This window comes from Coffea eugenioides, chromosome 5 (genome assembly GCF_003713205.1).
Source record: "Coffea eugenioides isolate CCC68of chromosome 5, Ceug_1.0, whole genome shotgun sequence".
In the NCBI taxonomy this organism is placed as follows: Eukaryota; Viridiplantae; Streptophyta; class Magnoliopsida; order Gentianales; family Rubiaceae; genus Coffea; species Coffea eugenioides.
Genome location: NC_040039.1, coordinates 39,310,931 through 39,337,311, shown reverse-complemented (window position 1 = coordinate 39,337,311; position 26,381 = coordinate 39,310,931). Strand labels below are relative to the sequence as shown.

Genomic DNA, 26,381 nt, shown 5'->3' with positions numbered 1-26,381 from the left:
GCAGAAGATAGACGAATACCAGTGAATAATGGAAATAAATAAAAATTAATTTGATCTCACAAATTTAGTAGAACCAAGTCCTCCGTTGTTCCTCGACTAGACGAAGGGATTTAATTCATCTTCATAGAGGAAATCCCATGCAAAAGTGCAGAAGTAATTATTGAAAACAAGCTATGTCTTCGTCTTCCCCCCTAGAAGAAAACGGCAAAGCTATATATAAAGTAATGAATACGAAGGAACTAGCTAGAAGCTACTCCCAAAACGAAGCTCTCCTATTCTAAAACAAAAACTACTTGTCTAGTGGTCCCCGCCGAATTAGGAACAAAAGCCACCCTCTGTACGTTTGTTTCTCATTTTAAAGTCCAAAAGATGACTTATGCTTCATATCCGTGGTCCCCACGCAATTGAGAAAAGAGTCCATCCCTTGTAGTTCTCCGAAGTCCTCCTTTTTAGTTTCCTCTTGATAATCAAAAACTTCAATACTCCAAAACACTCCTAATCAGCAAAAAGGAAGCGCAATATGGTTCCAGTACAACGTGGGCCAGGCTCGTGGAAAATCTCCCACGCTTGGAGTCTTTTTCTCAAGATGGTTTCTCCTTTTTAGCACATTTCAGTTCCACTTCTTGAAATTAAGTCCAAATACCAAATATAAATAAATATCAATAATTAAAACAATATTTGGCAAAGACAAAGGGAAAATTAATAATAAAATAACCAACAATTAACACCCTATCAGTTACCAACCATCCCCTTTCTTTGAGCTTTCCCAAAATGATCTGCTTCCCCGCTAGCATAGAATTTTAGCTTTTTCCACATTGAACTTTCCCAAAATGATATGCGTTCCCAGAATGAGCTGCATAGGAATCAATATCAACTCTTTCCATATTAGGCTCAAGTTTTTCTCTGGCGACAACCTTCCTTGCGGTACATAACTGCTAACACCCTTTCTTCGATTAATTACGTAATTTACTACGTATATCGTTCTACTTTTTTTTTTAAGGTTTTTGTGATTTTTGTGGATTCCAATACTATAGTTTCTCTTTCTTTCCTTCCTCTTATCTATTTTTGAGTTGAAAGACATTATACATTTATGCTGTTGAATGTTCTCTGTCTTTCCCCTTTTTCTTAAGAGGCTCAAGTTTTCCTCCGCCAAACCTTTCCTGTGGCATTGAACTGCTAACTGCCCCTTTTCTTATAGTCATTAATATAATAGCTTTTTAATATCTTTTTAAAAATTTTTCTTATTTCTGTAAATTTAAATATTTTATTTTCTCTCTCTTTCTATCTTCTTCTTCATTTTCAAATTCAGTGTCTTTATCAATTTATTCTGTGAATGGGCTGATCTCTATGTTCTTTTTTTTTTTTTTTTTTTCCATTTCCTGCTTCGAAGGTTGTCTTGTTTTTCCCCTTTTCTGAAGTGGCTTTCCAGGTAAAGCTACAGGTATATATGTATGTGTGGACTAAGGTTCAGCATATGTGCCTGACCTTTAGAGGATCATACTCCTGGGATGAGGATCTAGCTTGTCTTGTGACACACTGGGGATCAAACTCCTTTGCAAACCAGTTGAGAAGATTGTGCTTTGCTGCAACGGTGTACCACATATGGAGATTCAAGAATGCTATCATTTTTCAGTCAAAACCTGCTGATTGTTCTGGAATTATGGAGGCAATTGTTGAAGCAGGTAGATATGCAACTGGTTTTTGGACAAGTTTTCCAAAAACTCAGAAAAACTAGTCTATTGTTCTTGAGTGGGGGCTGGACTGGAAGTGCCTCATCTAATAGTATAGCAGACTAGTAGTGTCTTGTGTGATGGGGCAAGGTGTAGTAGTGTGTTTATGTCCTGCTACCATTGCGTATAAGCCTTATTGCTTTGATCAATAAAAGCTCTTATTATTTTGCCCAAAAAAGCTTCCAAATTCATGTAAGTGAGAGCCGCAATAAGTTGGCAGGAAGTACAATTGCAAAGTAACTTGCATGATCGTGCATGCATTTGCTTTGTGTTTCTGACGATGCTGATCAAGTATTGTCTGTTAATATTTCTCAGGTTAAGATAGCTATTCTAGGTACCCACAAAATGGCTGCTGCAAGAGGGGTGAAGTTACAAAAAGAAGTGTAAATTCAAGCCTTGTCTACCAGCATCAATCTTCCTTTTGATACATGCTTTAGCTGTATTACAGTAGCTGTTTTTCGTCATGTTTAGCTTTCTATTCCTAGCTAGATTATGCTTTTTCTGTGCTTGATTGTAATTGGAGCACTGATACAGTTATTTGTGATTATTCCTTGAATATCAAAAAACTGTTTTGGGGTATTATGCCAAAATTTTTGGTCACATTATACTCCAAGAATGTTATTTCGCTCTATCAATTTAAACCTTTCTATGCGTGCTTTTTTTCCTGATTTCCATTTCAAGCAATTATTGCCCTAGACAATCATAATTATCATAATAGTCCTTCCATTTTGTAGGGTAGTTAGGCTCACTTGTGATCTTCTTGAGTCTCTTTCCAAGGCTTTCTCAGTTGTCCCCATGTTTACGTAACTTTGTCAAAGTTACTAGGAAAGAAAATTGCATTTTCCCCCTACTAATATATCATCATTTCTTCATAGCCTCGTGGTTCTTAATGCCTTCAATTCAGTAGTATACCAAAATTTCCCTCAAGATCATGCCCATTAAAGATTTCAAGATAAATAAACTTACAAAAGCTTTTAATGTTGACTTTTTCTTTTTCTCTTGATTTCACACTTAAAAATTTTGTGTTTTCTTCAAAGCTATTGTTGCCCATCTGATTAGATCATTCTTTGGTCTGTTCTTATTAGATGACACATATGTTGAAGGCCTTGGATGATGCATATCATTGCGAAGGCTATAGTGGAAATGATACGTTTACTTGGCAAGTTTAAAGAGAAGGTGGAAGAAAACATAGCAGCAAAAAGGACAGCAGAGCCATCGGTGAATACAAGGGCAAGTTACTTTAGACCGGGATCTGATATGCAATCAATGGCTGGGAATCTGAAGGCATTAACAGCAGAGCATCTAACATAAAGGAGATAATCAAAAGAGTCGAACAATCAGGACGAGCGAAGAGGAAATCGGAGATTAAACATTGGCTGGAAGAAGTAGAAAATTAGATAATGATTTTGTTGTACTGTGAGGAAGAGCACAACATGAGAAGTTTTTGTTCGTTGGAGGCCATGTGAGAAAGTCGCAAGATCAGGCGGCACCACTTACCGACCAAAGTCAAAATTTTCATGGTATAATTTTAGAAGCCTCCCCAAAGGTTTTACCTAATTGCACTTAACGCCTTTAAAGTTTCAAAAATATTACCTACCTCTCTTGTCCGTGGATGGGACCACTGATAACCATAAATGCATATGAATTGACTAAATTACCCTTACTAGTTTAAATATACATTACACAAACAAATATGGAAGAGAAAACCAAACTTACTACAATAAAATGGCTATTTTAACCATTTTCCTATTTTACACTTAGTTTTTTAATTATTTAATCTTCCTATGCCAATTGGGGATTAAATCATCTTTGATAGTATTATGATTATATAGGCAAATAACACATAGAACCAAAAAACAAATCTAGTCTGTAAAAATAACAGTTACTTGAGCAATTATATTTGAATTTAAGTACCCTTGTCCTTCCAAATTTCTTAGCCCTTTATACGAACTTTATACTAAATCACCCTTACTAAAGCTAACATTTATGTGTGATGGGTGTCAAATCACCAAATTTAAAATTCCTACTCTAACAATTTAAATTCGAGTATAGCGGTGAGTAGGGTCGTCTCCTCAGGTCTTGGATGATTTATTTCCTTCCAAACAAGAATTAAATGGGGGTTTGAGAAATTGAAATTAAAATAAATAATTAACATAAATAAAAACAATTAAACTGAAATAAATAAAATTTAAATCAATTATAAACAAACTCTAGCCAAGTAAATAACTTCGAAAGTGGTTCATACAACTGCTCATTGATGCAATAATTATTTCATCTATTTGTTAATAAACATGTTATAGTTGTCAAATACGCGATGACAATCAACTTTTTCTTATCGTCTCAATAGTTAAGATATGCATGTTAACCACTTTCCTAACCAAGAAATAATCCTAGGTACGCTCATAGAATTTAATTTTTTGATTGCATTAGAAACTAGAAAAATCATGTTCTAATGAATAAAAACACTACCATAATTTATTTAAATTAAATCATATATTTCCCTAACATGAAACCAATTACGCTAGTCACCCCTAATTTAAGACAATTAAACAATTACGGATTTAACCATCTTAATTGGCAATAGGTTGCTAAGTTGAATTAAACATTGGATCCTTGATATTCAAACAATAAAACAGCTATGAGAAATTAAATCAGAAAACATATTATTATTAACAAACAAAAGAAATAGATAAAATAACTAGATCTCACAATTATGGATGAACCAAATCCTTTGTTACTTTTTGACTAGAAAAGAAATTAGCTGCTCATCGTTAGGAATAATCCAAGCAATTTTATTGACAAAAGTTGCATGAATATTCCACGGTGAGAAACCAAAAGAAATGAAGATAAGTCGGTTGCTTTCTCATCCAAAAGAAACGAAGATAAATCGGTTGCTTCTTGTGGCTAGCGCCGAGACTGGTAGTTTTAATCTTAGGAACAAAGACAATCCTTTTTCTCTACCCTTTTCGTTGCTACTTACTAATCTTATATAAAAAGGAAAAGAGAGTCCTACTCCTTATACGAAAATAGTACATGTTTCCTGATTATTCATTGCTACCAGAAAACAAGGACTAAATTCTGCACCTGCCGGCCAAGATACAATTAGAAATCAAATGGGAATAGAAAACTTGTTTATCGGTTGGAATCCCGTGTCGTCGGACCTGAGGGCTCGACTGTGGTGCGGCCACCACACGGAACATGCTAAGAATCTTCATTAATACCCTTTTTGACTCTTTTTCTTGCCATATTCCTGAAATCAACACTAGTTGCCAAATATAAGTAGAATCTATCCAATAATATCATATTTGGTCAAAATCAATGAAAAATATTCGTAAATTTAATAACAATTAAGCACCCTACTAATGTAGGGAAAAAAATTTTGGATGTGAAAATTCTTAACACCCTTGCTTCCCTACTTATGTCGTTTCATGCAATCTTATATTTACTCTCACTATTTAAAAAATTTATGAAAAAAGAATCTGGAAAAAAAAATCAAAATGTATAAGATTTGGCAATTCTAATTATTATTTTTTCCCTAAACACCATCTCTCTCAACTTATAGTCTTCTTATGTCAACCTTATATCAAATTATCCTCATTATTTCAAACACACACACACACACACACACACACACACACACACACACATATATATATATATATATATATATAAAGAGAAGTCAATAAATTTAAATCTATAAAAAATGCGTAATCCAATAATTCTTTAGCACTGAAATGTCTCTCTTTGCCACGTTTTTATCTTCACATGCCAACCTTTAATTGAGTTTCTTTTGTTATTCTAACAAATAGGTAAGCCAAAAAAATCTGGAAAAAGCCAAAAATAAAAAAGTACTATTCTACCAATTATTATTGCATTTAACACTCCATTTCAATTTTTTTAGTTCTCCCATTCAAATATATGTGAGAAATCAATTTGGTAAATTTTTCAAGATAGGACAACACAAAAGGGTAAAGTTGAAGCAAAACTACATCTCTCTCTTTAAATAATTGTTTTAAGAATATTTTTATGATGTAGTGGTGAGTTTGTTACAAAACATATGGTTTTTGTGTTGGGGGGGGGGGGGGGGGGTCAATGATATTTTTAAAATTTCAAAAGTGTTAAGTGACATTAGGCAAAACCTTAGGGGAGTTTTTTTTTTTTTAAATTTTCCCAATTTTGCTGGGCTTTTGCTTGTAAATGAGGGGATAGAAGGGACCGCAGTTGATGACAAGATTAACTGTACTATTAATTTATCAATCAAGAGTAGGAAAAGACATTAAATACTTAATAGTTGAATGTCCAGATTTCAAATACAGTTCACTGGCCAAGAATTGATTTCTAGGCCAAAAGCTTGCATTAGATGTTCCCAAGTATTATTTAAATGACAAAGTTTGCGACCATTTGAGCCTCTACTATACAGTTGACATTACAATTGATATGCCTAGACTCGTCATATATTTTATTTAATAATGAAAATAGATAGATAGATAATAGATTATCAGCTGATATTACCCTAAGTGCAACACCATTTCCGGTAAGCTTAATTGAAAGCTCATAGTTGAATACATATCAACAGTATAATAATATAATAGTAAAATAGTGATAATGAAATAGATAGGTAGATAGTAGATTATCACCTGATATTACCCTAAGTGCAATACCTTTTCACGTACATATATGGTAAAGCATCAGCAATTACTCTTTACATATTCGAGCAGTTGCAGCAATAGATGAAGAGGGAGAATCAAAACTCAAAAAAGAAGGGAAAAAAGGTATTACAAAAAGAAGACCAGAATTTCTACATAGCTGGCTGAAAATGACATTTATAAGCCGAGACATTATCAGTTGTTGGTGAAATGATCAAGACAATTGATCCTTCGTGGAAAACTGGACATCAATTTCTGCAGAAGGATCTTGCTAGGAAATTTACAGAAGAAAATACCGCAATCTTTAATCTGGACTTCTAATCTTAATTATTACGAATTAATTGATTTTTCTGCTGGACAATCTTAGCAATTCTAACCAGGTTTCTAACCAGTTACCAAGTTTTTTCCCATGACTTTCTTACCACGTTTCCATGATTTTTATCGTCAATCTCAACGTCTAAAAAGAGATTGCTTCTTCCTCTATTAACCCACCTTTCCCTCGTCCATCGGCTGTTCTTCTCATCCTTGTGATGATTCTCAGCGTATTAGGAAGCATAATTGGACCCAAGGCCTTAAAAGAAAAGAAGGTTTGCTTGTGTATTAGTTGTTATCATATATTTTTCTTGATTTTATCCTCCTAAAAATTTGACTACTTGAACAAAAAAAAGTGAACAATAATTGTCAAATTTTGAGTAAAGTCAGGTTCTGAAAAGGGCTCAAGCTGTAGTTATATTTAATTTGTTGAAAGATTCAAAATTGAAACTTGTTTTATGAAAAAGATGGAAAAGACTGGCAACTTTTATGAGAGGAAAACCAAATAATAAAGGAGTTGTTTGAAGTTCTGAATCTTAACGTGGTAAAATTACCCCTTTGATGGAACATTCTTTCTAAAAATGCCTCCTGGTAAATGGCTTTTTTTATAGCACACTTGGGAGTTGGGAGGACAAAAGGATATAAAAGAAAAGATTTGAAAAAGAAGATGATTTGTGATGATTGTGAGCCCCCTAAAAAAAAAAATCCCTCTACAAAGTTTGAAATTAGGGAGAAACATTATATTCTTGACATCCTGAAAAGGATTGAATTATTTTCTACCAAAAAAATGCAAGACTCCAACCTTTTTTTTTTTTTTTGAAATATGGTTGGAGTTTAATAGATGCCTACTACTTATATAACTAGTGTGAATACCCGTGCTACGCACGGTGCTGATATTATTTAAAAAATGAAAATAAAAGAGTGATTAAAAACTGTTAAAAAATTGTATCAACACAATTAAAATATAATATATGTCTAACAATAGTTTGAAATAAGATAGAATGTATATATTATTCAAAAATTACCTTTTTCGGAAGATAGATCCTAAAAAAAAATAAAAATTTATATTAGAAAATGAATGATATATGAATAAAATGAATGTAATTAAATGTTGTTAAAATGAAATACTTACAAATATTCTGCATTCGATTTAATAATTTTGCATGAAGGTGCGAACACTCTTCACACCAATTAACTTTTAGTACGAAAGCCAAAATTGGTGATTTAATTAATTCTATTGAATTTTGTGGAATGCGTACTACAAATGAAAAATGCACGATCTTTGCATGAATTGATTCGTTGGTTGAATAACCTATCACTATTATTCTGAGAATTAAGTACATGCGAAATTCAAAATTAGTGTTTTTTTTTGTTAACATAGTTTATAAATAGCATTATAAAAAATAAACATATATCAAGAAATTCTACCTTTCTTTGTAATTCTCTGAGATAAAAAGCATCACAACTAAATACGAATTGTGCATGTCTGTCCTGTAAATTAAGATGCATGTTACCACTGGAATCTTTGATTTGTATATTAACATTGTACCTATTTGACAAATAAAATGTTAGATACAATACAGAAAAATTTGTTGAAATTAAAGGTACATGAAATTAATTACCTAACAACAGTATCGACCACGTCATTACAATGCATACACACTATTTTTGAAAAATGACTTTCACATAGTTGTCCACAATTTTTGCATAACTCATTGAACATGTTTTCTATATTAATGCTCTGAATGTAAACAAGTATTTGAAATATGTTTAACCTAGTAAAAATGAAAGAAGGTATAGGTTATGATTATAAATTTAAAAAATTTGTGCAGTAATTAAATTAAATAGAGTAAGTTTACCGTATGCATGATTGTATATTCGGATATCCATATTCTCTTTGAATTTGCTATCAACAATGCTTGTGATGTTGTAAAATTGCTTGACTTCAACCACGTAACTAACTTTCGAGCACATGTATCATTTTCAAACCTACAATTTTTTGAAACACATGTTGATAAGAGTATGAAACAACATTAAAATTTTGATGTAGTGTTACTGATGGAACTCACCAACTGCGCAGGCATCGAGCAAAATCTAAATTGTGATTGATATACAATTTGCTAACTCCAATTGTACAAAGTGATAGTCCTGCATAGTATAGTTATATTCGCTAAAAAACTATTCAAATTATATCGAATATAAGTAAAATCATTTGATTTACCTCTGAAATTTTGTACGCAAATACCACATGCTAGTAAAATATTATTTTTTGTAGTAGACTGATATTATAGGATTTATAGTATATTCAATAACTTGATACTCAAATTACTGATGAGACAAATGTTGCCTAAATAAGTTTTAAAGCGTCCTAACTCCTTGCAAAAGAAAAAAGCGCTAAATAGTCCTAATTGGCATTGCAAGTTACGGCAATGTGCCAGTGACATCTAGGTATAATTTTTTTTGGGTCAAAATCTAGTCCTAATTGGTTCTGCTGTTTCTTGATCATGTTGTATGCTTCCAAATTAAAATTGTATTAAAATAGCATGTGAATGAGCATTTGTCTTTAATTAAGGAGTAAAAAGGATTTAAAGTATAAACAACAAACTATAAATGGTTTATGAAGTAAATTATGAAAAAGTTTTAAATTTTAAATTTGACTGGTGATAGGGTTAGTTATAACCCACCACTTTTTATGTATTAAAATAAATACAAATATTTAGACAAAAATCTATAACCCACTACTTGTTCCGTTTTTTGGATTTTTTTATAGAGTTAAATATAGTAAGCCCCTTAACTTTACATTTAACTACACTTTACTCCCTCAACTTTATATTTAGTTGTACATTTGTGATTTGTTTTTGAAACGTGATTGTAATTTGCAAAGCTCATTTGTAGGGGTGGTTATAGGGTTAGTGTGGTGATCAATATTTCTTAATTATAAAAATGTAACATTGTATTAAAATAGCATACGAATGAGCATTTGTCCTTAATTAAGGAGTAAAAAAGATTTAAAATATAAATAACAAACTATAAGTGGTAACATGAAGTAGATAGTGGGAATGTTTTAAATTTTAAATTTGATTGGTGATAAAGTTGATTATAACCCACTACTTTTTATGTATTAAAATAAATAAAAAAATCTCAAAAAAAAGAATAAAAAGTTTAGAAGCCATTGAAAGAATCTTTGTTAAAAACTCATTCTGCAATACATATAGATATAGATAGACAATAAAGTAGAGTACAATGTCGAATAAGGAGGGTTTCATAAGCTTCTGGGCCTCGCCGCAAGAAACTTAACTTCGAGAGTGAAAAACTGTAACGGGATGGAGTTTGTAAGGAGCCCATCGATTCTTGGTCTAGTTTGTGGACTTGTGGGCTATTGGGCAATTGCTGAAATTAAAGAATCTTGTGGGCTATACCATGAAAGAAATATTTTGTTCCACAAGACCCCAATCACGTTGAGCTGGCAAATCTATCAGTTGTGTCTTATTGAAACTCATATTTGACTTTCAAGCCTTCCTCCCACCCATTTTTGCTTGTAGAGCTTGGGTTCACTTGAAATATGATCATCAAAAAATGAAAAAAAAAGTTTAAAAGTTACTTTTGTTGTTTCATTGAATCAATACAGAAAACGAGCACTATCTAATTAATTGGAAATGATTTCTATGATATTACAAGCATTCTCAACCATATTTCAAGTAGTAGTAGATTTCAATCCAAAGCAGAAGGATCTTGCTAGGAATACCGCAACTTTAATCTGGACTTCTACTTAATCTTATTGTTAATTAATTGATTTATCGGCTGGACAATCTTAGCAATTTTATACCACGTTTCTAACCAGTTACCAAGTTCTTCCCATGACTTTCCTACCAGGGTTTCATGATTTACATCGTCAATCTCAACGTCTAAAAAGAGGTTGCTTCTTCCTCTATTAACCCACCTATCCCTCGTCCATCAGCCGTTCTTCTCGTCCTTGTGACGATTCTCATCGCATTAGCTTTAAGATATATTTCATTCTCAAGAAATCTTTAAGGTATATTTCATTCTTCAAAGACCTTTCCTGTTGAAGTTTAAAGGTATAATTTATTTGACACACATTATCTAGCAACAAAGCACGGGATTTGCAGGGGGAGAGGGCACATTTTGTTTCATCAATTATTGCTGTTGTAAAATCTAAAATTCTTTGGTCTCTTTTTATCAGATGACAGATGCAGTTTGGAAGGCCGTCCATATGGAAATCATTGTGCATATCATTGGGAACGCTACAGCTAAAATGATACTACTGCTTGGCAAGGTTATAGAGAAGGTAGAGGACACAGCAGTTGAGAGGGGAGCATTTTGTTTCATGAATTCTTTATGTTGTAAAAACTAACATATTCTCTTTTGGTCTATTTTTATTAGATGGATGCAAGTTTGAAGGCCATGGATATGGTGATGCAAATCATTTTTAATATCAGTGGGAAGGCTATAACTGAAATGATACCACAGCTCGGCAAGTTCACAGAGAAGGTGGAGGACATAGCAGTTGAGATGAGGGCAGCGCATTTCGTTTCATCAATTCTTTTTGTTGTAAAAACTACCAGTGAAATTCCTTATTTGTTCTTTTTTTATTAGATTTTGGACGCAAGTTTGAAGGCCATGGTTATGGTGATGCAAATCATTATGTCTATCATTACGAAGACTACAGCTGAAATGTATCGACTGCTTGGCAAGTTCAGTGAGAAGGTGGAGGACATAGCATTTGAAGGGGCTGCAAATCTATCAGTGGACGCAGGGACGAGTTACTTGGGCTTGGGGTCTGATATGCAATTGCTGTCCTGGAATCTGAAAGCATTGAGGAGCAGAGCATCTGACATAAAGGAGGCAGTGGAAAGAGCAGAGCTATCTGGACGACAGAAGGGGAAAATTGAGGTCAAACATTGGCTGGAGGAAGTAGAAATATTAGACAATGATTTCCTTGCATTACAGAGAAGGGAACAACAGGAGGGATTTTTGAACCGTTTGTTGATTGGAGGCCATGCCAGAAAGATGAAAAATCAGGCGGTTGAATTAACTGATCAAAGCCGGCATTTTAATGGACTTCTGCTTGAAAAAACAGGAGAATGAAAGCCCGGGAAATCAGGAGAAGTTGGAGAAACTTCTATTGATGATAAAATTAATGGGACTGTTATTTGGATGAACATCCAAGTAGGTGGATGAACATCCAAGTAGGGTTAGATCTCCTTCAAGAGATATGCAGATCTTTTTTTTTTTTTTTTTTTTGGTTACTTTTGTCTTTTGATGACTCTGAAAGTTTTAGCAAGAGGAAAGAGTGGAGGTGAAACCTGAGACATAAAATTAAATGAAACAGTTAACTTCATTTATGAAAATGTTTTTAGTCTTTGATTGGTACTAATTAGTATCAATGTTATTTGTTTTCTTCTTTTTATGATTGTTTACTGACATGCTCTAGTAAATTTAAAAAAAAAAGAATAATTACTTCACCAAAATTTTGCTATGGGGTTGTAAGATAAATATGCACCCCTATATATGTAGTGATTGAAGGTACAATGTAGTATTTTATCCAAAGACATCTTGCGGGCCATTGTTTTATTTTGCACATCTTTTCCCTATGCATGAACCGATTCGAATCCTTAGTCGCGAAGGAATTCATTCATTTTTGGACAAATTACATTTTATCCCTTTTATAATTTAGTATTTTTTTTTTTACATAATCCGCCTACAGTTTCAAAAGTTATATAGAACTCTCTTATGATTTGAATTAAAGTATTAAAATGATGAAAATGATTATTTGTAACGAAACTTTTAAAAATGTCGAAATTATACTTATTTAAAAATTAAAGTGTCAAAGTGCCCACTTTTTGCATCTAAGTCGGACTCTGCACACCACAACAAAGTTAGTTTGAGCCTAATCCAGGTTTTGTTTATTCAGATCTCAAGTAGTTTTAGATCCCCTCCGGATTCAAGGGACGCGTCTGGGCTGCGTTTTAAATCAATAAATATTTCAAGCTTCTATATTGAAAAGAATTTTAGATGGCTATGATTAGCATTACTTAGCTACTTCCTAAGAGCATTATCAAAGAATGGAGCATTTTTTTGGGTAAAGAAAAGCCAAAGATTGGTATTGATTGAACAGAGATAGGCAAGTATAAATTTCAGACATATGTTGAAACTTAAAGAAAATAGCTACATGAAAATGAGATTCTCATTGTGGATCTGTTCACACGAGGGAGGTTATAGAAGTTAGGAATCACATTACGAAATCAAAGCAGGCAGCATAATCTAGTGCTTGGCAAGTGGCAAAGCACTCTCTGCTTTCGCAACAGAGACGTGTTATTCAGATAATAACAGATCAATAATATTTCTTGTGAATTGTGACCATAGTCCTCGACCATTAAAAGGAACCATCTTATTGCAGTCCAATCCCATAAACATTATTGGGATGTTATAGATGAACGGACATCCCAGATCTGACACGAATTCAATTGATTAGCGTTTCCAGTTTAATTATGAATTGGTGATCAAAAGAAGCCTTCATTTCCATTATGCTCTGAAAAACTTAACAGATGAGGGAATAGGAACTATTAATCAATCTTTGATACAGCAACCATTCTTTTAAATTGAAAAAGGGGTCAAAAAGTATTTTTGTCAGGGTATCTTCCAATGACTTTCTCGCTATTAACTGTTCGTTTACAACGATAAGGGAGCTGTGCTTGTTAATCAGGAAAAACCACAACTGATGATTGTTGGACGCTGTTAGGCCTTCCCACCCCAAAAGCTAACTCAAGGGGTGAGATTTTCTCTCGCATTTATAACCAAGCGGCCACTCTTTCTACAACCAATGTAGAATAAACTCAACAATAATAAAATTAATACATATTTGATGAATTTTGAAGTAAAACTTCGAGAAAATGTAGCATTGGCTATAAAGTAGAAATTAATTTCCATGAAGGTTTCTCTTTTTTATTTTCTTATTTTTTTTTAATTTTTCTGGTTGCTTCTACTGACTCTGTGAGTGTTTTAGCAACGAAAAATGGATACAATTATGGGGTAACAGTTTGAAACGCGATACATAAGATTAAACAAAATATTGTACTTCATTTATACAGCTATTTTTATCCTTTTCATGCTAGTAATTGGTATCCATGTTACTTGCTTTTCCTTTTTTTTTTTTTTTTATCTTTAATGCCTATTATTGTAATTAGATAAAGAAACAAGTAGAAGTACTGCATCAAAATTTTTTATGGCCTGATTAAGAGAGAGTCACAGACATGCACCTATATTTTTGTCAAAATAACAAAAAGCAAAAAGCAAAATGGTTATGCGCATGTATCTATGTAATAGTTGAAGGGTTGAACCTGGTATTTACGAGAAAAGTTGGACGTGAGGGTATTATTATTAACCGTCAAGTTTTGAGTCTTGAGTAAAGTAGCAACTGCATTATAAAAAGAAAAAGAAAAAAAATTAAAATCATATTTTTCCAAGAACTTCGCATAAAATAGGTAAGGAAACCTTGGCTATTAATGGATACCTTACAAATATTAGTATTCTTTTAATTCAAAGGAAGACACTGACTAAATCCTATAAAGTGGAAGAAGGCAGGAGAGAAAGAGGAGCTTGAGAAGATTTTCAATCTAACCTTTAACCAATCATTACCCGACTAATGTCTCTACTGGTTAAACTTAGTTTTAAGGACACAAATACTAGTGTTTACTTTGCAAAATAATCACCCACAAGATGCCAATTATTTCATTCTAATTTTACCTAACAATTTTAGAGGTAGCGATGAGGGCAACAGGGATTGGGGTGCTGTGGAGAGGGGGCTGGGCAAGAGAAGAGAGGGGGCATTTTTCTCCCCCAACTTTAAATGGAGTAAGGGATGGGAAAGGAAACCTCGTACTCCACCCTACCAATAATTTAAATGACATATATATATATATATATATATATATTTATATATTTGTGGAATATAAAATAAATAACATAATATGATTATATATATGTAATATGAAATTGTGGTAAAATAATATAATCATTCTTGTTTATTTATTTGGTAAAAGGATGTTTTTTGAATGTTAGATTGCTTTTTTTTTTTGACATAGGGCACGCTGTTTTTAAAAAAAGACAACGATAATTGATTGAGATTTTATCTAAAATTAAATATGAAGAAATGAATTCACAAAGATCAAAATAATTTTTAAATTGTATTTCAAGTTGAATTTTTGGTTAAAAATTCAGAAGAATGTTTAGTAAATTTATTATCAATATATATATATATATAAAGTCAAATAAAATAATAAAAATAGAAGTGGCCCCCCACGGGCACGGAGCACTTGCAGGGGTTGTTGGGTAGAGACGGAGGGAGCTTTTGGAAGACTGAGCGAGGATAGGGGAAGGCTCCCCACTTCAAGCCTCCCTGCAGCTTCATGGATTTTTCCTCTCGACAATGTCGTCGTCGTCAACGTCAAGTCTTTCCCCTTTCGGTGGTGGCCTTCTACTAATAATGGAGTGTTGTCGCTTTTAGTTGTCCGCGCAATGATCAAAAGTGCATAGCAAATCATGTGCTATGTTGTGTCTGCCAACAAATTTTTTTAAAATAATTTTCAAAAAAAAAAATGCTAACATGGTGCTCAGGTTAAGGAATAATAGAACATGGATCACTCAGCTAAATATAAAAATAAATTATCCTAAGAAAATACTGAATCAAGCTAATGATACACGCTCAAAACTCCCCTCTCCTCTCCATACTCTCGAATTAAAAACAAAAGGGAAAAAAAAATACTTTGAGACTCTCATTTCAATCAAATCTTTTTGGATTTAACCATGAAATCATGAAATTATAAAAAAAAATTGTGAAATATAGTTTCACATGAAGAGCTTGAAGTGACAAATTGAAAATCCTTCGATTAAGTATAAACATGAAACCTTTTTTAAAATTTCATTGCTGGACATGTGACCACACTTGATTTGGGTGCTACAGTCATTCGAGGGTCAAAGTTTAGATATCAAAATTGCATTTTACTTATTTTTCAAAAGGATAAATACACATTTACATACTATAGAAACCGATGGCATTTAAGTTAAATTTGTTTCTATCTTACCATTTAGTATGTGTAATAGATATTCTTTGAAGAAAGTGTGTTTACATTTAAAAGTAGGTGAAATTCTTTAGAGTTGGAACACACTTTCTGAATTTAAAAATATGTACAATTCTTTTTGTATTTTATAATTACTCAGAACCCACCGAAAACAAACTGTGAAACAGCTATGCACTTCAACTGCTCCTTCTAAGTATCTACTTGATTCACTAAATCAAGCAGGCCCTCTTGGAAAGAACATTATTTACTCAGTCTTGGCAAATTGATTGTATGATTCCAGAAAGCTCATTTTAGCACATAACAAACGCTTTTTCCCCCAATATCCAGAAGATGGCCCCGGCCTCCAGCCTGTCATTTTGTCCTTTTTCAAGTCTCAGAAATTCTGGCTGCTATATAATGGACCACACAGTTGCTGTAGCTTTTCCCCGTAGGCATCAAAGTCTTTGCCGCACCATTTCCTGGAAATGTCCCCTCCTTCCTTTTTCCACAATAGTATGATGTCCTCAAAATAATTTGGGAAAATAAAAAAAAAAGAATAGGAATATTAACAATCTCTAAGTAGGTTGTAAATTTAAAAAAAAAAAATTTGTAACTGGGGCATTGGTTATTACTCACAAATTAAAGCAACTAATAATTTTATTGCTAAATAACTAAATTACCCTCATAACAATGTGCACCTTACTGAATAAGATTTTTATTTTGATAAATATAAATATACATGCAAATATGCACATATGATTTTTCTTTAGTTTTTTTTTCATGTAAGGAGGATGTTTTAAATTTAGGATTTCCTATTTACAATCTCTCTCCCCTTATTACCTAACCCAACTCCCACCCTCATATGCAAATATGATATATGTGCAGATACAAGTGTACGCATAATGGTTAATTTGTAATTTAATATGCGACAATAATTTTTTTTATAATATATCAATAATAGCCCTTACCTCATTTACAAATTTTCTAAAACTGACACCCTGCTTATGAATTTTCACTCTTCTTATTCCCTTTTTCCTAATTTTTCCATACAATTAAAGGGAAATAATTGGCTTAATTAATTTAGACAATCTAAATTCTGCGCTATAAAAGTATAGCAAAAAAAAAAGTCCATATGAAAAAGTATTCACACCAACAGTAGCAATACTTGCCTAAATCCTGTGCTATAAAAGCATAACAAAAAAAAAGCATAAAAACAATAATGTATTATACCAACTCTGTAACAAAAATATTAATCTTTTGTCTTTTTGCATGTGAACTGGGAAGGAAGCCCTTGACCCACAGATGCAATAATATGACTTAGATATCGTAATACTTGACTCCTTAAGTCACTCATCTTTTATCCTCCATTCCTCAACTTTAAACCACTCATCTTTTATCATCCACAGATGCAATAATTGTCTCCGATTAGTTCAACTTTTGTCATCCATTCCTCAATATTCAACAATCATACTCGTAGAAAATCAAAAGAAAAACAGAAAACAAAAGTCAAGATTCTCAGCATCCTCAAGTTTGCTGGTAAAAATTTCAGGTACAATGAGATCATATCCATCACAATTTTGTATTTGTCGGAGTTGTTTCTTATCTCATCAAGTAGATAATTGCTTTACTTGGCACAGCAATCTTAGTTCAATTGTCTGAGTCTTAATTCGATATTTTTGGAGTTGCTTCTTAGCAGTGAAAACTAACGAAAATATAATACGCTTTTACGTCTATTGCCAGGGTCTTGTGGTTCTCATCGTCTCCAAGATAACCTGGCCCAAGATTTCAAGGTAAAATAATATCGATCTTAATTTTGTACTATTGAAGTTATTTCTTGTTGCTGTCATGTTATATATAGCTCTAAGAAGCACAAAAGTCATAGATCAGTTCCTATTCTTTCAACATGGATTGCTCTCTTCATGCTTTAATTTTCACATTGTTGGCGCTTTTGGGCAAGAATATTGAATTTTATCATAGTTGCAAATTCTTATCAACTTTTGGAGAAGATAAAGTGTGAACCACAGTGGTTTGATTCACTCCCAGATCCGGCTAATTCTATTGAATCTGGATCCTGCTTGCTGAAAATCGACAGATCAGTAACAGCAGACTCAAATTCAAAATCATCATAGTTTGTCAAATTTGGATCCAGGTCCGAATCTAGATGTCAATTTTTGGAACTTAGAAGATTTTATATAGAACCTTAAAGCTAAACATTTTTTTTTTTGGAATTTATATTTATCTCCAACCACTTTGTTAAAATGCTTAATTGGATCGGAGTGATTGAAATAATTGGATAGTGTATTCTTTTAAAAATATGTTAATTTTTCTCTGACTACATGTGGGTTATGAAAATTTTTTTGGGATATATGTGGGTTATTGTTCATAACATGATGGATTAATTCTAATGTTACTCAAACGTATCAATTTATACTCTTGTACTCTTATTTGCAAAAGAAAAAAAAATTCCATCTGAGTAATTAGAATTATACAGATATTTAAAATGGAAAAATTTTCGAGTAATTGTTATCATACAGCCATTTATAATCTGGATTTAGCACAAGATTTGTTTTATGGGGGTAAAAACCAAATTTGTCTTATATTTCGTGCTTCTAGGATCTCATAGTAATTATATAGAGACGCTTTTAGTTTCTTCGTTATTGATGTGTATATGCTTATATTTTCTTGCATAATATTAACCTTGCTGTAGTGTAACTTCATGAACTTTTCATACCACCCAGAAGTCTTGATCTGATAGCATTTATATGTCTTTGATAAATACTTGAACATGATAAAAATTTTCTTTTTTCTTTTTGTAACATTGATGAGGTATAAAACATCTTAATGGAAATCTAACAACAAATAAGAAAACAGTTTTCAAAAAGAATGGAGTGGTGACTCTTAGTCACCATAACACAAAGATGAATAGCTCATTTGATGATGCGTGTAGGTTTTAACTTGTTACCGATGGTTCCACTACAACAAAATTGTTGTGGTAAGTATCTCTCTGTTTTTTTTTGGGCGGGGGTGGTAAGATAATTATAAATAATGGTTAATTTCATATGAAACAAGTAACTTTCACAATTTATATAAATTTCTCTTTAAATTACAAAACTTATTACTTTACTATTGTTTTCCTTTTCAAACTTACTTTTGATTTAACAATTTTTTTTCTACCAAATTCTTGCCACTTTCTTAGTGAAACTTAACACTTTCGTAAAATATTTTATTATTATTTTAGCAATACTTGAGACTTTTTGAGCAAACTTTAATGTCTTTGAAGAAATTTGGCATTCCACTAGCAAAAATTCACCTACTTGGATTTAAAAATATGTGCAATTCTTTGGATATATCTATAAGTGTAATCGTTTGGATTCCTAACGATTCTTTGGGTATATCTATAAGTGTAATCGTTTAAAAATATGTAGCCAGAGTTGCATCTCATGCTTTGCAAGGTAGGCAAAGACAAATTGGTTGATAGTCGAGGTATTTGATCAAATACAATTCCACTAGCTTTCCTTGGACACTCCCGGAACTTCCTTCACGAGGGCCATTGGTGGTCTGCTCTGCTGCTAGTTCAACTTATACCATCCGTTCCTCAGCACTCAACAATCATAACACCTAATCTTGGCAGAGTCTCAAGGTTTTCAGCTTCCTCAAGTTTTCTAGTCAGTTTCAGGTATAATGAGATCATATCCGTCGGAATTTAGTAACTGTTGGAGTTCTTCTCTTATTTCACCATGTTATACTGATAGCTTTGCTTGGCACCAACATCTTGATTCAATTATAATTCATTCATCAAAACTCAACAATTATAGTAAGAGACCGAAATAAAATACAACATTTTGTTTTTTGACAGGATCTAGCGGTTCTCAACTTCTTCAAGTTTTCAAGAAAACTTGTCTTGATTTCAAGGTACAATAATAACAAACTTGATCTTGAAACTGTAAATTTTTGTAGTTGTTTCTCATTTCATCATGTTATGGTTAGATTTGTGAGGGCCAAACATCTTGGTCACTTGTTCTTCTTTCAACACACGGAGTGCTTTGTTCAAGCTTTTTACATAATCGACAGTTCTTGGCAAGAATTTGTAACAGAGAACAGAATGAGTGTGGAAACATATACGGATCTTGGCCTTAATCTTATAATTTATAAGCTTTTACATAAAATCTTGAATTTTTATAAAAATTTTCTTACACCAGATGCATATCAATTTTTTTGTTATAAAAAAAAGATGCAAAGATTAAGCAACTGGAAAATTGACTTCGAGTCGCAAGTGACAGATGCAGAAACATCACGTACTAAGAAAAGGAAAAGGGAGGTTGGGAACTGGTTTGAGGAGGTAGCAAAAATAGAGAATGAATTCGTTGCATTGAAAACGAGTATAGAACAGGGTTGTTGTCTTCTGAAAAATGCATTTAGCGCCGGGGATAGAGTGGAGAACATGGACGAGGATGTAGAGCAACTGATGGGGCAAAGTGAGAATTTTGGCGAGCTTTGCGTTGAGGTTTTTGAGAGCAGAGGTAAGCCACGAGAGACAACAGAATTATTTGGAGAAAAGTTTGACAGAGATTTGAAAGATATCTTAAGCATCTTAAGGATTGGAGAAAAGTTGGACACCAATGAGATCTTAAGGATTGGGATATGGGGGATGGGTGGCGTGGGTAAGACTACATTGGCGGAACACATCCATAATCACCTCCTTAAGAATCCTCAATCCTTAAGGGTTTATTGGGTTTCTGTCTCCCAAGATTTTACCATCAAAAGGCTGCAAGGTAACGTTGCTAAACGCTTAGGGCTTGATCTGTCACATGAGGATGATGAAAAAGTGAGGGCACGTAAGTTGCGTGACGCATTCGAGAAAATGAAGGAAATGGTAGTGCTCATGTTGGATGATGTTTGGGAAGAATTTCGTTTAAACAGCTTAGGGATTGATGCAAGAAATTGCAGACTGATTTTGACTACACGCTCATTACAAGTGTGCAACCAGATGCGATGCCATCCTTTTGAGTTGAAAACTTTGGACACAGAGGAAGCTTGGGGTTTGTTCGAGCGTACACTTGGCAGCGAGACCGTGCTTGATGGAGATTTGGAAGGTATTGCCAAGTCCATCACGGAAAGGTGTGGTGGTTTGCCTCTTGGTATTGTCGTAATGGCTGGGAGCATGATAGGTGTGACGGACATCCATGAGTGGAGAAATGCATTGGTAGACTTGAATAGAGTAGAGCACGGTAAGATGGAAGAAAAGGTGTTTCGCATCCTGGAACGGAGTTTCAATCGCCTGGATAAATATGAAAGGAATTGCTTCTTGTATTGCTGTCTTTATCCGGAAGATCGGAAAATGAAAAGAGAGGAACTAATAGACCTGTTTATTTGGGCAGAGCTGATGTCAAAACGGGAATCATGGTCAGAAGAATTTGATGAAGGTCACACAATATTAAACAAACTGATTAGAGTTTGCTTGCTGGAAAAAACTAAAGACTGTGTGAAGATGCATGATTTGGTCAGAGATATGGCATTAAGGATCACAACGCATGGAAACTCCAAACTAGAGAGCAGCAGAGATGATGTACCGCGATTCTTGGTGAAAAGCATGGGAAAGGGAAATTCTAAAGTAACAACACTGGAACAAGAAAAGTGGACACAAGATCTCCATGCAGTCTCCTTCGATTCAGATAGATTTCAAAATATAAAAATAGAAGTTCCACCAGCCTGGTCACCTAATTGTCCTAAGCTCTCAACCTTGCTTCTCTCTAATGTTTACATAAAAGAAATCCCAGATTCATTCTTTCAGCACATGTGTGGACTTAAAGTTTTGAATCTATCTCGGTGCAGGGGTATAACAGAGTTGCCAAATTTTGTTTCAGACTTGGTGAATCTCACTGCTTTGATTTTGGGGGGTTGTGAGGACCTCCGATCCGTGCCACCACTGGGAAATCTCAAGCAATTGAGGGATTTGGACCTATCCAGAACTATGATTGAGGATTTACCTGAAGGCTGGGAGTCGCTGGTCAACCTCGAAAGGTTTAACTTGGATAAGTGTCTACCTGTAAGTCCAAAGATAATACCAAAAGGGACATTTTCCCAATTTCACCGTCTTCAACGGCTATTATTGCCATCCTATGGTAGGGTACAAGTTAATGATCCAGAAGTGTTGAACCAGTTAGAAAGTTTTAAAGGATGTTTGTCTTTTACGGAGTTCTATAAAATTATTCGGTGGCCAAAATACTATAATAATGTTTATATCAATGACATCTTAACTGAGGGTCCGAGTTTTCTTAATGAAGTGAGGTGGTTCGGGGGGAAACAACTGCATTTCCATCAGTGTAAGTTTGCATTTCCATCGAACAATCTGCCAGATGATATGAAACGTCTGATAATCGAGGATTGTAAGGGCATGGGCATTAGGTGCTTGTCAGATGTTTTCAAGAATTTTATAAATTTAAACCACTTATCTGAATTGTATATTAAGGATTTGGTTGGAATAGAGTTCCTCTGGCAATTGTCCTCTGCTTCTCCACGTGATCAGTTGGAAGTCTCATCTGTTAGTCCGCTCCGTGATCTCAAAGTGAGACTCGTCGACTTGCCAAATCTGGTTGGTCTTTTTTACGGAGAATCAGAACCATATTTGCTTCCAGCTGGCACCTTTTCTTCCCTCAAAGAATTGAGCATTTCTAAATGTCACAACATGAAGCAGCTATTCACGGTGCAGTTGCTTCAGAACCTTCAAAATCTTGAAGAATTATACGTTGAAGATTGTGAAGGACTGGAGGAGATAGCAGCAGATGGCAATGGAGTAGGACAAGGAGGAGGAGAAGGCACCCAATTGACTTCAAGTGAAGGAGCCACCGCCACTGTCATCCTTCCAAAATTAAGGCAGTTGCGTCTGGATAACCTGCCACAACTGAAGAACATTTGCAAGGCAGCCATGATCTGCGATTCAATCAAGAAGATTATAATAGATGATTGTCCAAATTTAAAGAGGCTGCCTTTGTTTCTTCCTACCATCGACGGGCCACCATATTTGCTTCCAGCTGGCACCTTTTCTTCCCTCAAAGAATTGTTGATTTCTGAATGTCACAACATGAAGCAGCTATTCACAGTGCAGTTGCTGCAGAGCCTTCAAAATCTTGAAGAATTATACGTTAAAGATTGTGAAGGACTGGAGGAGATAGTAGCAGATGGCAATGGAGTAGGACAAGGAGGAGGAGAAGGCACCCAATTGACTTCAAGTGAAGAAGCCACCGCCACTGTCATCCTTCCAAAATTAAGGCAGTTGCGTCTGGATAACCTGCCACAACTGAAGAACATTTGCAAGGCAGCCATGATCTGCGATTCAATCAAGAAGATTATAATAGATGATTGTCCAAATTTAAAGAGGCTGCCTTTGTTTCTTCCTACCATCGACGGGCCACCATATTTGCTTCCAGCTGGCACCTTTTCTTCCCTCAAAGAATTGTTGATTTCTGAATGTCACAACATGAAGCAGCTATTCACAGTGCAGTTGCTGCAGAGCCTTCAAAATCTCGAAAAATTAAAAGTTGAAGATTGTGAAGGACTGGAGGAGATAGCAGCAGATGGCAATGGAATAGGACAAGGAGGAGGAGAAGGCATCCAATTCACTTCAAGTGAAGGAGCCACCGCCATTGTCATCCTTCCAAAATTAAAGTCATTGAGTTTGGCTAACCTGCCACAATTGAAGAACATTTGCAAGGCAACCATGATCTGCGAATCAATTGAGGAGATTAAAATATTTAATTGTCCAAAGGTAAAGAGGCTGCCTTTGTCTCTTCGTACCATCAACGGACCACCATATTTGCTTCCAGCCTGCACCTTTTCTTCCCTCAAAGAATTGTTGATTTCTAAATGTCACAACATGAAGCAGCTATTCACAGTGCAGTTGCTGCAGAGCCTTCAAAATCTTGAAGTATTATACGTTAAAGATTGTGAAGGATTGGAGGAGATAGCAGCAGATGGCAATGGAGTAGGACAAGGAGGAGGAGAAGGCATCCAATTGACTTCAAGTGAAGGAGCCACAGCCAATGTCATCCTTCCGAAATTGAGGTGGTTGCATCTGGAAAACCTGTCACAACTGAATAACATTTGCAAGGCAGCCATGATCTGCGATTCAATTGAGGAGATTGAAATATTTAATTGTCCAAAGGTAAAGAGGCTGCCTTTGTTTCTTTCCACCATCTCTTCCCAGCACTCTTCATGATATCATGGGAGATGAAGAATGGTGGGAATCATTAGAGTGGGACAATCCTAGTGCCAAAAATGACCTTGACCCATTGTTTTCCACGCTGCGGTGGGATTATTGAAGGCCACTTGTTTGATCAAAATCCTGACTGGTTCTCATGTACGTGTTTTCTCCCCTTTCTTTGAGGTTTTTTTTCCCCCAAAATGATCTACTTCTCCACTAGCATAGAATTTGCTATTGTGTAGGAATCGATATTAATACTTTCCGTATTGAGCTCAAGTTTTTTTTTTTTTTTTAACTATCTTGAGGTGCAGAACTGCTAACGCCTTTTGAGTTGTTCTGATGGGAAAATAGATTTAAGTACATTAGTTTCTCTTTCTTTCTTATTTATTTTTGAGTTCAACGTCGTTATAAATTTCTTTATGTCATTTTCTTTTTTCATTTTAAGCTATTGCATGTTCTCTGTCTTTCTCCTATTTCTAGTGAGGCTCAAGTTTTCTTCCGCTGACAACCTTCCCTATAATGCTGAACTACGAACTGCTGCATACAGCTTTTTAATATTTTTTAATTTTTTCTTATTTCTATAAATTTAAATATTTTATGTTCTATCTCTTTCCTCCTCCTTGTTCGTTTCTGAATTTAGTGTCTTTATTAATTTCTTCCATAAATGAGCTGATTTCTATGTTTTTTTTTTCATTTTTTCATTTCTTGCTGTTGAAAGTTGTCTTGTTTTCCCCTTCTCTGAAGATGCTTTCTACATATGTTACAGGGTGTATATGTTTGCAAATGTTTAAATTCCAAATTTCATATTGAGAGCCACAATAAGTTGGAAGGAAGGAAGTAGAATTACAATTAGGGTCCGTTTGTTTCGGGTGAAAATGTTTTCCAGGAAAATATTTTCCTAATTTCCCGTGTTTGGTTGCACAAAAGTTACTGAAAACATTTTCCTATGTAAAATATTTTCACTCATCTTATGGAAAACAACTTCCCTTCCAAACTTACTGAAGTTATTTTCCGAAATGCATGCATCCCGCCTGTAGTATGTTCCAAACTTATTGAAAACATCTTGTAATATGTTCTTTTTTTTTTTTTAGTGTAAACAGGAGGATTCGAACACAAGACCTCTTCCTTACACTTCCTCCCCCGTACCACCCAACCCAACTCAACCCTCCCCCTAATATATTCAAAATAAAAAAAAAAACCTCATCCTGCTCATCGTATGCTAGTAATTAATTATGTATAATAGGGACATTCTTTTCTAGAGAAACTTTCAGCAGTGAGAGTGCAAGATATATGTCACAATAAGCATTGCATGTGATTGATATTTGACACTAAATGGCCAGCAATTTGTTTATTGCTTAAGGAGATATTTTTTATTCGTAAATACATTTCTCCAAGATTTTTTAAAGTTAAACAATGAGATAAATTTTCTTATTTTGCATGGGAAGAAGTATGTAGTTATAATGTGTAGAAAGTAAAGATAGAGATAAAAGTGAAAATATTTCAAAAGTTAAACAAACACCAGAAAAATAAAGTAAGAAAATATTTTCAATAAGCTAACCAAACACCTGAAAATGTAATTTCCATGATCGTACTTGCGTTAGTATCATGGATGAGTTTGCTTTTTGTTTCTAACTATACTAATCAAGTGTTGTTTGTCAGGCAGCCACAAAACTGCTGCTGCAAGAGAGGTGATGTCGCAAAAACAAGTGTTAATTGAAGCCTTGTCCACCAGCGCCAAATTTCATTTCAGTACATACTTCTTCCTTGGCTGTATTACAGTTGCTGTTTTTCATCATGTGTAGCTTTCTATTCCTACGTAGATGATGTTTTTTCTATACTTGATTGTAACTGGAGCAGTGATACAGTTTTCTGTGACTATTCCACTGATAATTCTTTAGCTAAACCCTTTTTATTGGGGTTAGGTTTGTACGTGCATGTTAAAGAAGGATCAGAATAATATTTGAATCCCTTCTAGAGTTAAATTCTCAATCACTTTTAGTACCTGAACCATTCTAGCAACAAGATTTCCCATCCTTCGCAATTAAACACGACTCACAAAAAGTGGCAAATGGCAACTATAAGCACTTTACTGCATGCGAAGCATGGTGACATGACACTCACGCGCTTATTAGAGGAACTTGAACTGTATGACGAAGCAGGAAATGCAAACAACCTTTAAATTAAACAAAAACCTTTCCTTTTTTTCTTCTCTCTTTTTAACGTTTACCATTTATCTTCATGTTTAGGATGCGCAAAATTAGATGGTTGCTTGTAATTTGGACCCAGCCCTCAAAAGAAAAGAAGGTTTGCTTGTGTTTTGGTTTTTCCACGTCCTGTTTTTTATTTTTTTAACGCTTAAAGATTTGATGATTTTATCAAAGAACCAAAAGTCTACAACAATTTGTCTACCAATAGA

General features: G+C 34.1%; 2 protein-coding genes and 1 long non-coding RNA gene across 11 annotated transcripts in view; 2 read left to right on the top strand and 1 right to left on the bottom strand.

Annotated features, from left to right (window-relative positions):
- Positions 1–26,381, bottom strand: part of LOC113771614 — a 91,790-nt gene that overhangs the window by 8,530 nt on the left and 56,879 nt on the right. The window lies entirely within an intron of this gene.
- LOC113770149 lies at positions 10,682–11,392 on the top strand. The gene is made up of 3 exons (XR_003468397.1): positions 10,682–10,721; positions 10,890–11,197; positions 11,303–11,392. It is a non-coding gene; the product is annotated as an uncharacterized LOC113770149 (long non-coding RNA).
- LOC113770148 (disease resistance protein SUMM2-like) lies at positions 17,142–25,933 on the top strand. 9 transcript variants are annotated; one of them, XM_027314531.1, is made up of 7 exons: positions 17,142–17,314; positions 17,506–17,555; positions 18,713–18,757; positions 19,191–19,441; positions 19,622–19,677; positions 20,046–24,121; positions 25,629–25,933. In XM_027314531.1, exon 6 carries the CDS (start codon positions 20,207–20,209, stop codon positions 23,978–23,980), a length of 3,774 nt encoding a protein of 1,257 aa, XP_027170332.1. In that variant the 5' UTR covers positions 17,142–17,314; positions 17,506–17,555; positions 18,713–18,757; positions 19,191–19,441; positions 19,622–19,677; positions 20,046–20,206; the 3' UTR covers positions 23,981–24,121; positions 25,629–25,933. The 9 variants fall into 9 exon arrangements, 7 of the variants coding, with proteins under 7 accessions (XP_027170332.1, XP_027170335.1, XP_027170330.1 ...); XM_027314534.1 differs by lacking the exon at positions 18,713–18,757 and having other exon boundaries at positions 19,222–19,441; XM_027314529.1 differs by lacking the exon at positions 18,713–18,757.

What these genes read in the sequence shown, in the direction of transcription:
- LOC113770148 (XM_027314534.1), top strand. Translation starts at nt 20,207, where the DNA reads ATGGACGAGGATGTAGAGCAACTGATGGGGCAAAGTGAGAATTTTGGC.